At 39.0% G+C, this 15,804-nt stretch overlaps 1 protein-coding gene across 6 annotated transcripts in view; it reads right to left on the bottom strand.

Moving 5' to 3' along the window:
* The window catches only part of SLC25A21 (solute carrier family 25 member 21), a 503,455-nt gene that overhangs the window by 20,290 nt on the left and 467,361 nt on the right, over positions 1-15,804 (bottom strand). For all 6 annotated transcript variants that reach the window (XM_032242677.1, XM_032242681.1, XM_032242678.1 and 3 more), the window contains exon 7: positions 9,879-10,043. In XM_032242677.1, the coding sequence (XP_032098568.1) occupies positions 9,879-10,043 (165 nt within the window). The remainder of the gene's footprint in view (positions 1-9,878; positions 10,044-15,804) is intronic.

Raw genomic sequence — 15,804 nt, 5'->3', positions numbered from 1 at the left:
GTCTTTACAATAAAAAAAAAAAAAAAAAAAAAGGCCTTCACCACACCATCCACCATCTCCCTGTCCCACCATGGATCTAGATTAGAATCCTTGTTTATAAATTTTCACAGCTTGATCATTATCTTGTATGGCACTTAACACAATTGGAATGATTCAGTTCCTTGTGCAATGATTTGTTTATTGTCTGTCTCCTCTATTAGACTGTAAACACCATTAAGGCAGAAGCAGTGCTGATGCTCCCTAAGCGGGTGCCCAGCACACAGTAGATGCACCGTGAATACTTTTGGAATGAATGAATAGAATAGACCCACTGAGACTCTCAAACTACTTGAACTTCATTTCCATCCACTTGGGGAGGGCCTGACTGGCCTGAAATTTATTTAAGGAAGTATTTGAACCTGTGGCCCTCTTCTCTCTGCCCTCTTCCACACCTCCCTCCCCCAACACATACCCCGACTAGGGAGTCTGTGCAAACTGTCAATGAAAATATCCCTTTACCATGGAGTCTTGTTACATATCCTGGAATTTTATAGATAATAGGTACTTGTAGTTTTCCCCCAGTGGCTTCTAGAAAGGAGAGTTGTTCTTAATGAAACTTTAATGCTCCTGCCGTTCCCATTACCGGGTGATTGGTAAGACTAATGATGGAGTAAGAGAGAATCAGAAAATTAAATGGTCATAAATTCAATTCTACCACGCTCTAATTCTATTGAGATTCTTCTTTTCAAAATATAAACAGCTCTGTCTAAGTTCTCCCCTTGAACCTAAAGGTGCATTTTTCATTCAGCTCCGTGCACAACTTAGGGGAGAATGTAGCTCTCCATCATGAAACTAACATGTTTCCACATTTCTTATGATCAACTGAAGTGGGTCTGGCACCACCCTCAGACATTCTACAGAATTTACCTTGGAAGAAAATAAATAGGTTTGACTTAATGCTGTCTGTAGTGAATGACCACAGGGACAGGTCTAAATGGTTTATTAAATAAGAAAGATTGAACATTTGAAAAATTGTTCCCTCTTAAAATATTTCTAACCCACATATGTAATTTATATCATGGCAAAATTCAACACAAAAGGTCTATTGTTTTTGGCAAAATAACCTGCAAACATCCTTAATTAGGATGCAAACTGAAAGCACTGTTTAATGCTGTTGACAGCCATTAGCTTTAGACAGCTGTTTCCACTATTATTTTATTTATGGAAACATACGAAAAGAAATAAATATGGAACTAGAAGACAGAATTATTCATGACATGTAATATTTTAATCTTATGATTTTTATTTGTATGTCAACATCGTAAATAATATGCTCTGAACATCCCCAACTTGGAATGGTAATAAAAGAAACTGTTTTTGCAACGAGAGCTTATTCCCATGGATATTTGAAAAAGATATCAGCATTTAAGTTAATCAATATCTATTTCTAGCGGGCTTTACTGGGAAGTGATGGGCTGTTTCTGGGGAGAGAGGATAATTCTTTATACTGACATCCCATTCCATTTACTTCAAGATGTAAGTGAATGCCTCCATTAAGTGAATTCCATGGTTAGTCAATATCCAAAGCAGTCTTTCCTCTGTTGTAGTCACTTACTCACCATTCAATAGGAACAGCCATCTCCTAAAAATAAATCTGAAAGAACATAACACAGGGCATCATTTTCAAACTGGTTCTTCTAGGGCTATGTCTTAGAATTTCATGTTTCTATGCATTACGGACTGAGGATAAGAAAGGGAGGACCAGGTTACGGGTCTGAACAAGGCAGAAGGAGAATCTGGTTATATTATCTGGACATTTCAGCCACTTCATTTATTTAAATTTAAATAACCACTTTTTAAGAGATAATTTATGTGTGACAAAATACAAGATAAGGCTGGGCATGGTGGCTCATGCCTACAATCCCAGCACTTTGGGAGGCCAGGGCGGGTGGATCACGAGGTCAGGAGTTTGAGACCAGCCTAACCAACATGGTAAAACCCTGTCTCTACTAAAAACACAAAAATTAGCTGGGTGTGGTGGCATGTACCTGTAATCCCAGCTACTCAGGAGGCTGAGGCAGGAGAATCGCTTGAACTCGGGAGGCAAAGGTTGCAGTGAGCCAAGATCACAACACTGTACTCCAGCCTGGGCAACAGAGAGAGATAACATCTCAAAACACACACACACACACACACACACACACAACAACAACAACAACAAAAAAAAAAACAAGGTAAAATGTAGAGTGAAAGCATTACATGATATGGTCAAAAGAGCTCTGGCCTGTGGCTCTTTCCCCACCCTTTCTGTACGAATTCAGGTGAATTACTTCAGTAACTCATTTCTGGGCCTTACCTTCCTGTTAGGTTTCCTTACCTGAAGACGACAGTTATTATGACAAGGATCAGGCAAAATCATGGTGTCTATAAAAATGGTTTTAATAGTATAAAGTGGCACAGAAAGTCAGGATATTTTTCTGTGATAACTTAAAAAATAGATGTACCACAAATCACTAATCTGAAGTGTTAAAAAGTCAAGAACTTCAGAAATGGATAGCTGACCTGAGTTACCTGGCTTTACTGTTTTAAGTTCCTATTTTATCTCTGCAAACATAGCCTTAGAATTAAGTAAAATATGAAAATGTAAACTAGGTAGTCTATTTTATGAGGTTCTGCTACATTTTTCAGTGATTTACTTCCTATTATAAAGTTAATGCATACAAAATGTAAAAGCTCTCAACAGCTTACAATGATATTAATATAAAGAATAAGTACTTTCCCTCCATCACTGCTTGCTTTCTCCCACTCAATCTCTCTGTCTCTGTTTCCCTGTCTCTCTCTCTGTCACACACACACATTCACACATACACACTCATGCACACACACTCTTCCCCACTTCCACTCCCCAGAGAAAAAACATTATGAACAGTTTCTTGTAAAACCAAGTACTTTGAAGATGAAAAACACTATAAGACATTTATGGATTTTTTTTAATTAAAGAAAAGTCTAGAATTATCCCATGCCAGTCAGAGTTTGTGAAATCTCAGATTTCCTTGGAACTACAGAATGACCAATTGCTGGGTAAGGGAATTGAAACAATAACCCTGTAAACAAACTGTCCAAAGTGAATGCCCAGAGACAGCCTACAGCAAAGACGGAATAAGGCCTTCATGAAACACCACCTCCTCATCATGGTTTATAACAACTTGATGACGTTCCAACATGTTTTAATGATTATCATACCTTTCCCTTCACAAAGGATTGATTTATTATGGTTTAAATTTAAAGAACACTGGTTTCCCAGTTTTGAATCAGGCTTAGTTTACAGAACACATAAAATCAATGGTTCTAGGCAAAACAAACAAGCAAACAAACAACCCACCAGTGTTCATTTAAGTGCACAAGGAATAGTTCTGGGAAAAAATTCCTCCTGCAATTCTGCATACTAATGAGCTCCACCACCGACTCGCCACCTCTATTCCTTCCCTCATCACGTCCTCGGCACCACCTCACTTCACACTTTTATGCCACCTTAACATTCACAAATGACTTCCCATATTATTTAATTCTCAAAACAATCTTGTCAGATAGAAAGAAAAACACTGTTTTTCAATTTACAGATTCAAAAACCTGAAGCTCAAAGCAGTGAAGTGACTGGCTCAAGGTCATTCCACCAGTAAGGACAGGACTTCACTTCTCATTGAGGTAGGCTGATGACTTCTAAGCATCTATCTCCAGCTCAGCTTTTCCCTCACAAGCCGCAGGTCCCATATCCAACCAATGGACTCAACGTCAGCACTTCGCAGTCCCAAATGCAGTTAGACTCAGAGTTTCCAGGCGGAGGCCATAATAGTCCTCCATAAGCCTGTTCCTTTCAGTGGTTTCCTTTCCTACTGAATGGTGCTGCAATTCTTTTAGTTTCTCAAGCCAAAAACTTAGGCATCCTCCCGAACCCCCCACTTTTCTCAATATGTATGCATGGTCCATCACCATATCCTGCAGCTTCTGCCTTTGGAATATTTCTCAAACTGGCCCACTTCTCCCTGTCTCCACCATGGATGCTATAGTCCAAGACCCCACCACCTTGTATTGCAATCATTTCCATGTATATATTCTGCCTTTCCCCTCCCATCCCCACTCCATCCTTTCTCCACACTGCAGCCAGAGTCATCAGGCTATCCCCCTGCTTAAAATCATTTGTCGGCTTCTAGTGCTCTTTAGATGAAGATAAAAATCCTTAGTGTGGCCTACAGGGGCCAGGATGATCTGACTCCCTTGTGTCTCTCTAGCCACATTCCTGCCTTCACCTTTTTGCTTTCATCACTTGGGCTATTTTTCATTTTATCCAAGGTACCCAGCACTCTCCATCATAGAGCCTCTGCACCAGGTGTTCCATATGTCTGGAAGGCTTTTGCCCATTTGCTGTCACCTGCTAATTTCTAACTCATTCTTCAGTTCAAATGTCACTTCCTCAAGGAAGCCTTCCCTGACCATCAGGTTTATACTGGGGAATTTCTCCTTTATCGCTCCTAAATGTGAGTTTGTTTGTTTACTTATTTTTGTCTGTTATCTCCATTGCCTTGCATGCGCTGGGACAGCTTCTCATTATTGCATTTCCTGGTGCTTGGCACAGGGCTTGGCACATGTTAGACACTCAATAAATATTAGTTCAATGATAACTGAAAGCCAGAAGTCACACTCAGACCTGTTGACCCACATTTTATGCATAGCATTCCTCTCAGCCCCCAACCTAGGGGGTCCCAGCACCCTGACAATTAAATCAGGGTCCTGATTAATAAATGAATCACTTATTTACTAGTATAATCTAGTATATATTTACTAGTACATACTATTATATTTACTAGTATAATCTAGACTTGGGAAGTGCTATTTCATAGAGAATTCATTTGGCAATGGCATCAGTTCTTTTAGCTTGGGAGCTAAATCTTGGAAATGAAATTCTGAGCCACATGGCACATTTTCACACTGTCAAAGGAGGTATGTGATTTAAAATTGTTAATAGTCAAATATATAGAAAGCAATGCATTAGCATTCTTCACTGGTACAACACTAATGTATAGAGGGGATTACAGTGGAATTTATTCAACTTTCACTTTTTAAAATAATGACATCCAGCCATGGCGGCTCATGCCCATAATCCCAGCACTTTGGAAGGCTGCGGTGGGAGGGTCACTGAAGCACAGGAGTTTGAGACCAGCCTTAGCAACAAAGTGAGATCTCCATTTCTACAGAAAAATAAAAAAAATAGCTGATTGTGGTGGCGCATGTCTGTAGTCCCAGCTACTCAGGAGGCTGAGGTGGGAGGATCATTTGAGCCCAGGAGGAGGAGGAGGCTGCGGTGAGATGCTGTTTAAAAAAAAAACTAGGTAAATAATGAAAATGTAATAAAATAATGACAAATCATATTTCACTAAACTCCCTATTGTAGCATACTTTGAATGGGAGTGAGGAAATGAGGTATTCTAGTCACAAGTTCTCAGCTTGGCAAAACTTATAACAACATAAAAACTAATTTTAAAACTATAATGAACAAAGTATATCTTTCATTTAAAGATTTAGAAGATAGTTTTCAGGGTCCTGATTAATAAATGAATCACTTATTTGCTAGTTATAATCTAGATGTGGGAAGTGCTATCTAACAGATAATTCATTTGGCAAAATGCTGGTTGACATTTTACTGAATATCACTAGAAAAAATTAGACAGACACATGCCAATTTTTTTTTTTTTTGGAAACAAGATCTTGCCCTGTCATCTAGGCCGGAGTGTAGTACCATGGGAATGGTTCACTGCAATCTTGCCCCTCTAGGCTCAAGCAATCTTTCCACCTCCGCCTTGCAAGCAGCTGGGACCATGGGGATTTGCCACAGTGCCTGGCTAATTTTTAAAATTTTGCAGAGACAGGGTCAGTCACTATGTTGCCCAGGCTGGTCTTGAACTCTTAATTTCAAGCAATCCTCTTGCCTTACCCTGCAGAGTAGTTGGGACTACAGGTGTGCACAATCATATCCTGGCTAACGTTAATTTTTTTTTTTTTTTTTTTGGTAGATATAGGGTCTCACTATGTTCCCCAGGCATGTCTCAAACTCTTGGCTTCAAGCAGTCCTCCTGCCTCAGCCTCCCAAAGTGCTGGGATTACAGGCTTGAGCCACTGTCCCAGCTTACGTTTTTGTTTGTTTGTTTGTTTTTGTTTAAACCATTCAGAACATTTAATAACTTAAGTATATTAATTGTAGAATAAAATTTGTACTTGTGGATTTTTTTTTATGATCATATAGACATCTAATCTTTCTTTCTTTCTTTCCCTTCCTTCCTTCCTTCCTTCCTTCCTTCCTTCCTTCCTTCCCTTCTTTCTTTCTTCTTTTTCTTTCTTTCCTTCTTTCCTTCCTTCTTTCCTTCTTTCCTTCTTTCTTTCCTTCTTTCCTTCTTTCTTTCTTTCCTTCCCTCCCTCCCTCCCTCCTTCCCTCCCTCCTTCCTTCCTTCCTACCTTCCTTCTTTCTTTCTTTCTTTCTTTTTCTTTCTTTTTTGAGATGGAGTCTTGCTCTGTTGCCCAGGCTGGAGTGTAATGGTGCAATGTCAGCTCACTGCAACCTCTGCCTCCCAAGTTCATGCAGTTCTCTTGCCTCTGCCTCCTGAGTAGCTGAGATCACAGGTATGGGACACGACACCAGCTAATTTTTGTATTTTTAGTAGAGTAGTTGTCTTACGGTCTGAAAAACAGAGTTGGTTTCCTGGGTGTGTGACTAGTGCTGTTGCGTGGGGCCTGAATTTAGAAGAGATGAGCCCCACACTTGATTTAATGCTGTACTGTCGCTGTCTTGAAATTCTTAATAATTTTTGAACAAAGGGCTCTGCATTTTCATTCTGCTCTGGGCCTTACAAATTATTTAGTGGGTTCCTGCTAAAAAAATACCTCAATGTATTGAGAGCTCCTTCACGTCACCCAGGATCAAAGTGTTTATTGCACTCAATTTCTATATTTGACAAGAGAATAGCTCTGAGGGTCCCTGGAGTCAGCCACTACAGGGGTTTATATACACTGTGGCCAATCAGAGATTTCAGACCAAAAAACATAAGCTTCTACTCAATAAATGAGATTTCCAAATACAGTGAAACTTGGTTAACAACTTTGGTTAGTGAAGTGAAGCAATGCCAACAGATGGTTAATGTGGAACACATGGTGTGGATTCAGCTGTTATTTGAGAAACGTCCTGGCCTTACCTAGAATATGTCGGATAGCTGGGCAAAGACAGGTACAACCAACTTTGCTGAAAAGTCTGGTTAGCCATACTAGAAATAGTTTTATGATTTTAAAAAAAGTCCTTCGATACTTTTCTACTAAGAAAAACGAAGAACTGGACCCCTAAGGGAAAATACCTGCTCGTGAAAAATGCTACCCCAACTGGTACATCCAGGATTGCAATATTAATTGCAAGCAAGCAATTTGATATAGGGAAAAATTATGTGATACTATGTCTTAAAAGCACATCCTGTGTTACTTTCATATTGAAGAAGTTGAAAAAGGATGTTGGCATCTGTAAATTACCACTAACAAGTTATTATGATTATTATTTATAAATAGGATCTTACTTGCCCGGGTACAGAGGTTCACACCTGTAATTCCAGCACTTTGGGAGGCCAAGGCAGGCTGGTTGCCTGAGGTCAGGCAGGAGTTTGAGACCAGCCTGGCTAACATGGTGAAATCCCGTCTCTACTAAAAATACAAAAAAAAAAAAAAAAAAAATTAGCTGGGCGTGGTTGTGGGTGCCTGTAATCGTAGCGACTCAGGAGGCTGAGGCAGGAGAATTGCTTGAACCCAAGAGGTGGAGGTTGCAGAGCATGGGATCTTACCATTGCACTACAGGCTGGGTGACAAGAGTGAAACTCCATCTCCAATAAAAAAAAGAAAAAGAAGAAAGAAAGAGAAAAAAGAAGAAAGAAATAGGGTCTCACTCTGTCACCAGGCTGGAGTGCAGTGATGCAATCACAGCTCATTGTAGCCTCAAACTCCTGGGCTCAAGTGTTCCTCCTACCTCAGCCTCCTGAGTAGCTTGACTGTAAGTGCACAACACCACTCCTGGTTAATTTTTTAATTTTTTAATTTTTTGCAGAGAGAGGTCCCATTGTGTTGCCCTGGTTGGCTTTGCCTTTCAAAGTGCTGGGATTACAGGCATAAGCCAGCCCACCCAGCCTATAAACTATCATTTCAAAATAATAGTATTGAAGATGACAATAATTATCATCATTATTATTTTGCATCAAAAGCAAATAATGTTAGAAGAATTGTTTGACTACCTACCCTAATTAACCTAGATTAAAAATTAATATCCAGGTGAAATTTAAATTTTAGGCTGACAATTTTTCCTTGTGAGTTCAAAACTTATTTAAAATATAAAACTTTCAACTTTCTTGAGGAAGTCATGCTTCTGAAATAAAAATTAAGTAATAATGCGATCTAATTAAACTTAAGAGCTTCTGCATAGCAAAAGAAACTATCATTAGAGTGAACTGACAACCAACAGAATGGAAAAAATTCTTTGCAATCTACTTATCAGACAAAGGGCTAATATCCAGCATCTACAAAGAACTGAAATAAATTTACAAGAAAAACATAAACAACCCCATCAAAAAGTGGGCGAAGCATATGAACAGGCACTTTTCAAAAGAAGACATTTATGCAGCCAACAAACATATGAAAAAAAGCTCCATCACTGGTCATTAGAGAAATGCAAATCAAAACCACATTGAGATACTATCTCATGCCAGTTACAATGGCAATCATTAAAAAATCTGTAGACAGCAGATGCTGGAGATGTGGAGAAATAGGAATGCTTTTACACATTGGTGGGGGTGTAAATAAGTTTGACCATTGTGGAAGACAGTGTGGCAATTCCTTAAGGATCTAGAAATAGAAATACCATTTGACCCAGCAATCCCATTACTGGGTATATACCCAAAGGATTATAAATCATTCTACCATAAAGACACATGCACAAGTATATTTATTGCAGCACTATTCACAATCGCAAAGACTTGGAACTAACCCAAATGCCCATCAGTGATAGACTGGTTAAAGAAAATGTGGCACATATATACCATGGAATACTATTCAGTCACAAAAAAGGGTGAGTTCATCTTCTTTGCAGGGACATGGATGAATCTGGAAACCATCATTCTCAGCAAACTGACACAAGCACAGAAAACCAAACACCGCTTGTTCTCAATCATGAGTGGGTATCGAACAATGAGAACACATGGACACAGGGAAGGGAACATCACACACTGGGGCCTGTTTGGGGTAAGGGACCTAGGGGAAGGATATTGGGGGTGGAGGGATTGGGGAGGGAAAACATCAGGGGAAATAGCTAATGTCGATGACGGGGGGAAGGATGCAGCAAACCACCAATGGCATGTGTGTACCTATATAACAATCCTGCACAATCTGCACATGTACCTCAGAACTTAAAATATAATAATAATAAAAGAAAAAAATCTTAGTTACACTAGAGTATCCTAAAGATATTCACATTCAAAATAAATTAATAATATAGTTTCTAGAAATTTTTATTAGTAATAAAGGGAAAGCCCTCGGGTGTAATAATAGCTTCTTCAAGAAGGGCAATTTTGGTGTGAGACACTGGTTCAGTCCTTGGCTTTACTATTTACTATGTGATCCTGGGCAATTTCCTTGATTTTTCTAAGCCTCCCTTTCTGGATTTGAAACAGGGATAATAGCACTCAATGCAGATATGAGGATCAAATTAGATAATGGATGTAGGTGTCTAGCACAGAGAGCATGACAGGATAAACATTCTACAAATGGAGCTATCATCACTGATAGGATTTTTCATTCAGGATTTTAAGTTATTAAATAGTTACCTTATTGACAGGAATCATGTTTTTGACATTGTAGTAGAAGCCAAAATAGACCATGTTGAAAACTCCATGTCGTCCCAAAGTTGCAGTTAATCCTTTGTTGAGGCCCTGGAGTCCCCAGCCTTCCTTCTTAATGATTTGTCTTGCATAACCCATAGTAGATGGTTGCTGCAGAAGAGAGAAGCAAAGCCAGAATGATCATCTTTGGCACTCTGGAACACAGTAAATTACCATATTAACTTCCCCTCAAGTCAGGATTATTAGGGACTTTCCCCCCAGATATGAATAACCATGCTTAGATCTGTGCTTTTTAAAATCAGCAAACTCAAGAAGCAAACAAAATTGCATGCATAAAAACAGGCTTTATAGAAAAGATTGTTGGCAAAGAACAAACAATATTGGTAGGATTAGTGAAACTGATGTTATATAATAACTATCATCACTTTCAACATGTAAGTAATTACATCCAGTTCTGGATTATCCCACACTAATGAAGGAGATTAACCATATAGATAATTTGGTAATCCATAACCACACATTATCCAAAAGGAATTTATATTTGGCTCCTGAATTCAGTGTATTTACCTTTCTAATTATGGTTTTCTAAAGCTAATGTTACAAATAGTTTTGATTCCATTGCCTCAGTGGTTTAAGCTATGTACTATGTTAGAAATCGGCAATAGATAAATAGCTGTTGATTGTACACATCCTCAAGCAGATATGCAATCAGACTGTGTATCTCTGCTCTGATAAATTATACATAAATGGTGTTGGGAGTACTGGGTTACCACCTTGAAATTACTTCTTTCCAGTTCCTTGATTGATTACCCAAGGCTGAAACGTCCTGACTGCTAGAATCCAGTCTTGCTGAAGGGCTCACTGCAGTTTACCCTGAGATTTACAATTCATTATAATACAATTACAATTCACAAGGGGCTTTTAAAACATGTATGAGTGATTGTTTCCTTTTTGAAGATACTGTACAAAAGATATCTTTCTCACATTTTCACTGAATAGTTAATAGGAGAAACTGTTCAGTGTTTTTTTTCCCCACTCATGAGGCACACACTGACATGACATTTGTTTGATAATTCACTGAAGCAGGTTGTTAGAGTGGTCATGGCAGTCTGGCACGCTTTCAGACTAAAAGTATTTTCTTATCATGTGCAATTAAGGCTACATCAACAGAATAAAATAGAACAAATCCAATCAAGGCGTTTCTTGCAATCTGCATTTATAATTGCTATGTAATTAACATGAAAGATTTAAATGAGGTCTTTTATAATCCTATAGTTTTTGCTGATAAATATTTTAAAGACTCTAGCTACAATTCTATACTCAACTTCATCTATTAATTTAAGGAACTAATTATAATAAATTACAATAAGCTTAAGAAAACCCTTCTCTGTAATATGGAAAAACCATGTGAGAATGTGTCTTAAAACAATAAGACATATCATACAGGAAAACCAAAAATTTTCTGAAGGTTAAAGTTTACTTTCTGTTCAACAACATGAGATTTTTTTATTGGTGTTTCAGCACATTGACTTTCGCCCCAAATCATTATTATTTTTTCAGTTTTCAAAAGAGATAGGATAAATTGAGCAGAAACTCATTTTTATTGGAAAGACCCTGGAAGTGCTGCGTAAACTGCCCATGTACTGCTGTCTTGCTTCAAGGAAGGCACTCGAGGGGTGAGGGAAGGAGAGGGCAGCTTTCCTGGGAATGGGAGGAACAGAACAGAGATGAGGCTGCCTGACCAATACAGGTTCTCCCTTCACCCAACCTAAACCTTTTCTCTATCCTCACTCCTCTGAGGTCCTGAGGCCATCTAAGTTCTAGAGCCACAGAGAAACCAATGGCTCTAAAATAAAGTGCAAATAACAACGGCTTTCCCTTAGAAAAAAAAAAAAAAAGGGTGTAAGATGTTTCTATTGTTTAGAAATCTTAGTTTGCTACGTCATTAGAATGAGGATGACTAAACTAAGTATTAATTTGATTAGCATCTTTCTCATCATCTTTAAAAGAGAAGACTTCTCCTAGATCTTGGTGAGAGTTGACAAATACCCAAACGGCATTTGCTAATTGTCTGTTTCCCGATTTTCACTGGCTTGGGTGCTGTGTGTGTATAAGCAAAAGTAATGCATGGATTTTAAATTCAAGTGCCTTGTTGAGTTTGAACTCTAGTTGTCAGTAATTAATTGGAGAGTAGCATAGTAATTGGAAATAGGAGCTCAGAGCTAGACAGTTCCAAGTTTGAGTCTCAGCAATACCACTTGCTAACTTTAGCAAGTATTTTATCCTCTCCAATTAATCCTCACTTTATTAATTTGTAAATAAGGATAATAATATAATCTTCCTGAGGCTGGTGGCTTCTGCAGTGGCTCACACCTGTAATCACAGCACTTTGGGAGGCTGAGGCATGAGGAGTGCTTGAGCTCAGGAGTTCAAAATCAGCCTGAGCAACATAGTAAGACCCCAGTCTCCACAAAAAATTAAAAATTAGCCAGGCACTGTGGCAAGTCTGTGATCCCAGCTACTCAGGAGGCTGAAGTAGGAGGGTCACTTGAGTCCTAGAAGGTGAGGCTGCAGTGAACTTATCTTGTCACTGCACTTCAGCTTCGATGACAGAGCGAGAGCAAGACCCTATCTCACAAAATAAATAAATAAATAAAGAATCTTCCTCACAAGATTGTTGAGACTATTGAGATAAGTCAATGAACTTAGTCATTCACTGTACATTTAGGTATTAACAATAATGGCAGTTATACTGACAATCATAAAAATAGTTACGACAACAACAAAAAAAGGTAATTTCGTTGTTAGTTGAAGGCAGTGGCAATCAAAAGGTGGAGTTTGATTTGAGGGAGAGAAAGCTCGTTCCTTCTGGCTGTCCTTTCCTTTTCCCAGAGTCCCAGACCCTTGTGATAAAGTCCACCAGGAATGCATCAAGAATGCAAGATAACAGGTCTGCTTCCTCTGAGACCCAACCAAATCCAATGCTTGGACTAGAGATCCTGTTCCAGGCATAATGCCTCACCTAGGAGCCTTCCTCTCTGGAGCAGTAGATGCTATAAATGGGCCTCTTCCTTATCTCTCAAAGTGAGTATCCTGGCTAAGATCTCTCCATATGGCAAGTCTGTGGGCTCTAGAAATAAGGCCATATGGGAGCAAAGGCTGGCAATGGAGAAGCACATGAATTGAGCTTCTCCCTCTACATGGCTTTCCAGCCTAGAGAACACATTCATATATGTGATCAGGTAGTTGGAACACAGGAAGTGCTCATCACCTTTAGCCATTATCATACATACTCAGCACTTTATAGTGTCATTTAATCCTCTCAGTAATGTGTGAGATAGGTCTTATCATGACCCCTATTTGGCAGATAAGGAAACTAAGGCTTAGAAGTTACTTGCCCAAGATTACAGAGTTAGTGGTAACAACAGCTCCATCTGAGGTTCTTTGGATCTCAAATCTGAACTTTTACACTCTTTGGTGGTTCTGCCATCCTAACATATCTGATTGCTTCTCTCAGCAACCTTATAAGGTAGACAGCTGGCGTATCTCATTTTTCAGGTGAGGAAACCAAGGATTGTTAAGCAACATGCCTAAGATAAAATGCTGCTAATAAATGGCTTAAGCAGAATTCTGCATCTAATCCAATGTTGTTCTTTCCACATTCGTAGTAAGAGTTTTAGAGTTTGATAATCCAACCATATAAGTAACAGATGCATAATAGTACAAATACATCTTTTTTTTTCCTAGCAAATGGAGACTTTGGAATAAAGAAAACAGGAACTCAAATGCCTATAAAAATTAGAAGTAAAAGTATGATAGTGTGTTTTCTTCTTCATTCAGGGACATTGTATTACACACATGTAAGCAAATATTTAATTAGAAAGGCAAAACATGACTTCCACTAGGATGCTTAAATAGGAAAATATAGAATCATTTTGACTAGATCTCTGTAAACACAAGGAATTTTACTAAACTTATTTGATTATGCGGCTTCCACTTAAAAACAAAATGGTAACTGATTAGCATCATCAGCCAAATGATTCCAATAATATCCAACCCAGCAGATCATCAGCCAAATGATTCCAATACTATCCAACCTAGCTCAGTTGCTTTCTAATATTTAGATTCACTCAAATTTTCATATTTAGTTACCAATTGTGGGCCACATTGCACTCTAACTTTCCGGGTTATACCTTCATTGACTGCACTCAAACTGAAACACATGGAAGAATAAGTGGATCGGGATGACACTTAACAAATATGTTTTGCTTTGATTTTTACATGAACAGTTATATTGATAATTTTTATATTTACCTATGAAAGTATTCTATAATGGTTATGGGATATGCAATCAAATTTCTGTTTAAAAACGTATTAAGAGGTTTAATTTAGAAGCAGAACCTTGGCTGGGCACTGTGGCTCACACCTATAATCCCAGCACTTTGGGAGGCTGAGACTAGCCGATCACGAGGTCAGGAGTTTGAGACTAGCCTGGTCAACATGGTGAAACCCTGTCTCTACTAGTAATACAAAAATTAGCTGGGTGTGGTGGCTCACGCCTGTGGTCCCTGCTACTCTTGAGGCTGAGGCAGAAGAATCGCTTGAACCAGGGAGGTGGAGGATGCAGTGAGGTGAGATCTTGCCACTGCACTCTAGCCTGGGAGACAGAGCGAGACTCTGTTTCAAAATAAATAAATAAATAAATAAAAATAAAAAAGCAGCTCCTAGGTGAAATAAGCCAAAGAAAGAAAGAAAAATATCACATGATCACTTATATGTGGAATTCAAAACAAAAAATTCAAATATACACATAGAATAAAGCAGTGGTTACTAGGAGTGATGTGAAGAGTAGGGGGATGTGGGAAGATCCAGGTGGAAGGGTGCAAAGCATTAGCAGGATGAACAGCTCTAGAGATCTAATGTCCCATATGAGGACTGCAGTTAAAATTGTATTGTACTGGCCATGCGTAGTGGCTCATGCCTGTAATCCCAGCACTTTGGGAGGCCAAACTGGGTGGATCAGCTGAGGTCAGGAGTTGGAGACCAGCCTGATCAACATGGAGAAACCCCAACTCTACTAAAAATACAAAATTAGCTGTGTATGGTGGCACATGCCTGTAATCCCATCTACTTAGGAGGCTGAGGCCCAAGAATCGCTTGAACCTGGGAGGTGGAGGTTGTGGTGAGCTGAGACTGCGCCATTGCGCTCTAGCCTGGGCAACAAGAGGGAAACTCTATCTCAAAAAAAAAAAAAATTGTATTGTACTGTTTTAGGGATTTTTGTTAAATAAGTAAATTTTAGCTGCTCTTGCAATACACACAAAAAAGTCGCTATGTGAGATGATAGATATGTTAATCTGCTTCTCTATAGTAACCATTTTACTGTCTGTATCTCATAACATCATGTTGTAAACCTCAAATATATACAATAAAATATATTTTAAAATACAAAAAAAAAAATTGGAGAGAGAGAGAGAGAGAAGATCCTTGGTGTAAATGAAGCTCCCAGGCATTCACTCTGGGGCACTGAATCCTTACTTTCTGAGAGCCCAGTACTACCAACAAATCACTGAGATGACCTGTGGCAGCCTTAGCTATTTTTTCTGGAGTTCTTCCATCTGAATGCTGACCATACCTGGCTCTGATTAGCTCATGAGATCACAGACAGGATTTTAGGCAGCAGGCATTGTTCCCTGGGTAAATACCAGTCAGAGTATGGCCAGTGGGTACGGGCTTGGGTGTGTCAGTGGATTTCCTCCATCTCTAAGGCCAAAGAAGAGTTCTAGGCACAGTATGTCAAAAGAAAGCACGTTCCACATGCGTTCCTATGGAAAGGTGGATGGGTTGCATTTGAAAGCCAATGGAATACGGGTGTTGCACCAGATTTCATCACATGGCTGGAAAGCAAACC

The sequence above is a fragment of the Sapajus apella genome, unplaced genomic scaffold (genome assembly GCF_009761245.1).
Source record: "Sapajus apella isolate SASKATOON/1434 unplaced genomic scaffold, GSC_monkey_1.0 scaffold50, whole genome shotgun sequence".
In the NCBI taxonomy this organism is placed as follows: Eukaryota; Metazoa; Chordata; class Mammalia; order Primates; family Cebidae; genus Sapajus; species Sapajus apella.
Note: the sequence above shows the minus strand (reverse complement) of the source record. Positions and strands in the feature narration are given on the sequence as shown.